The sequence below is a fragment of the Prunus dulcis genome, unplaced genomic scaffold, assembly GCF_902201215.1.
Source record: "Prunus dulcis unplaced genomic scaffold, ALMONDv2, whole genome shotgun sequence".
Classification (NCBI taxonomy): domain Eukaryota; kingdom Viridiplantae; phylum Streptophyta; class Magnoliopsida; order Rosales; family Rosaceae; genus Prunus; species Prunus dulcis.
In genome coordinates, this window is record NW_023010242.1 from 26892 (window position 1) to 28882 (window position 1991).

Consider the following 1991-nt stretch of genomic DNA (forward strand, 5'->3'; position numbering starts at 1 on the left):
GCAGAGTACAAATCATGAACCTGAAGTTCACCGATCAATTCAGATAATTTACCATTCTTACGCAGGATGGTGCTAGTATAACCTGTACAAAGAGAACAATCACTCAGATCGAATACAGCTAAATACACAAGGAAACTAATCCAGTATGCAAGATGAAAGAGGAGTGATTGGTACCTACTCCAGCTAAGATCAGCAAACACAGTATGAGGTTCCAAATTCAAATAACAACATAATGCTAAGCAGAAAAGTAGAATTGCTGCCGAAATTATTTAAAACGAACTAAGTCAAAACTAAATGGAGAAATGTTAACAAAGTTGTATGCTTCAGTAAGTCCAGTAACAGATTCCCAAAACCACAGAGACAAAATGTGAACAATGGCTACTAAAGCATCCATAAAGAGCACCTATGTTTATATATGGAGGTGTACAAAATAGTTAACCTTCAAAATCGAAACAGTGTGTGTGCCATGTAAGGCAATTAGCCACTGCTTCTAGACTGTACAATATTACTCCTCACAATAATAACTAAACCAACTAGCTCTAGCAAAAAGGCAGGATGACCATATAAAGTACCCCCAGCAAAGCATCTACGTCTGCATCTTCATATAAAGGAGTTCCTGACATAAGTAATGAGCAAAGTGAATTCCCAAGTCATAAGTCCAGAGTGAGGTGAATTCACGGACATGAAGACATTTACCTCATAAATATGCCTCCCCCCTTAAACCCTCAATTGCAAGCTTCAGTCGGGAATATTTGATCTTCAAAGGGTCAACTTTATCTACCGAAATCCCAGCACTGAGATGCTCGATGAATTTGACGGTCAAGATTCCGCAAGACGTACTGTGAGGCCAATAAGTTGGGAAATTAGAACTGCAGTTATGTAAAATTTGGATAAACTGCACTAAATTCACAAAGCTTACCCATCTCGTTGTTGTGGCACATCTGCAATGCTGCACACTGAGAATGGCGTAAACATCGACATCGTCAGCCCCTTTTGCTTAACCTCTTCAACCTCAGAATCTTCATAAAAGTGCATATCGTACAGCACTCGTGCCAGCGTATCGCTAATAGGGTGCAGAAGTGTAACCAGCTTTGAACGTTTGGTAAAATCAACATAGGAGTCATACACAGTTGCAGTATGTCTGACGAAATCAATTTCGATTGCAACCCAGTGAGACCCTTTCAGATTATATGGAAAATAGACCTTCCGGACTTTTGTCCAAGCTTGGGCATACCCGTGTTGCCACGTACCACGCACAAAGTGATGTATATTCTTCAGCTTGCTGGGTGGAAGGTCAACGGTGTTTGAAGCAGCTGCCTTCTTCGATCCACGTTTCCTGGCAGTCGGTTTGAACGGCTCTAGAAATTGCTGCACAAATTTAAATGAAGGCATATTAGAAAATCACAACCGACAGCAAATGAAGCAGTGAATGTAACATGGTTACATGTTTACCTGCAAGCAACAATCTGCCGTTGTCCAGTCAGTTCCAAATACCAACGGATGAGAGAGTTGCCTTTTCCGGATAAGAAAGGTTGCCATGTCCAGGTGCTGAAAGTTGACACATATAATATCAGCACAATTTCATACAACTGTACACTTAAAAAAGGTGAGAAAACAATTGAATTATCGTAATAAAGTAGAGCTTTGTGTATCCTTACCCTTGAGCTCATCCATTCCGTTTCATTGACAAGTCTGTAGAAAAAATCAGCACCCACTGAAAATGATTCCAGCTGCACCTCCGCACTACAAAAGGCAAACTTGCAACGGTTACTTTTGTAGTCATCTCATAAATCTGACTTTGTTGATGACAAAAATACACATGTATATTAAAGCAAACTCTACATTCTCTCATTAGTCTATGACTACATAGTAGAATAGGATGAAGATTGGAATTCAAAGGTAAAGAATCGTAACCTGATATCGCTTTTCCAGGCAGTGCAAAACTCTATTACTGCCTTCACATCTTCAATGGGCAAGGATTTTGATGGATC

At 40.0% G+C, this 1991-nt stretch overlaps 1 protein-coding gene across 2 annotated transcripts; it reads right to left on the reverse strand.

Moving 5' to 3' along the window:
• Positions 1-426: 426 nt before the first annotated feature.
• Positions 427-1652, reverse strand: LOC117613270. Of its 2 annotated transcripts, XM_034341890.1 has the most exons (5): positions 1453-1652; positions 1284-1358; positions 1087-1251; positions 920-1053; positions 427-839 (listed from the first exon to the last, which is right to left on the reverse strand). In XM_034341890.1, the coding sequence occupies exons 1-5, from the start codon at positions 1537-1539 to the stop codon at positions 698-700; spliced, it is 603 nt and encodes a 200-aa protein (XP_034197781.1). In that variant the 5' UTR covers positions 1540-1652; the 3' UTR covers positions 427-697. The 2 variants fall into 2 exon arrangements, with proteins under 2 accessions (XP_034197781.1, XP_034197780.1); XM_034341889.1 differs by having other exon boundaries at positions 1087-1368.
• Between the last annotated feature and the right edge of the window lie 339 nt (positions 1653-1991).

Excerpts from the sequence above, each read along its gene's own strand:
- LOC117613270 (XM_034341889.1), bottom strand. The coding sequence starts at position 1,539 with ATGGCAACCTTTCTTATCCGGAAAAGGCAACTCTCTCATCCGTTGGTA. Across the intron at positions 1,369-1,452 it reads CGGCAGATTGTTGCTTGCAG|CAATTTCTAGAGCCGTTCAA; the intron begins GTAAACATGTAA and ends AAATTTGTGCAG. Across the intron at positions 1,054-1,086 it reads TTACCAAACGTTCAAAGCTG|GCACGAGTGCTGTACGATAT; the intron begins GTTACACTTCTG and ends AGCGATACGCTG.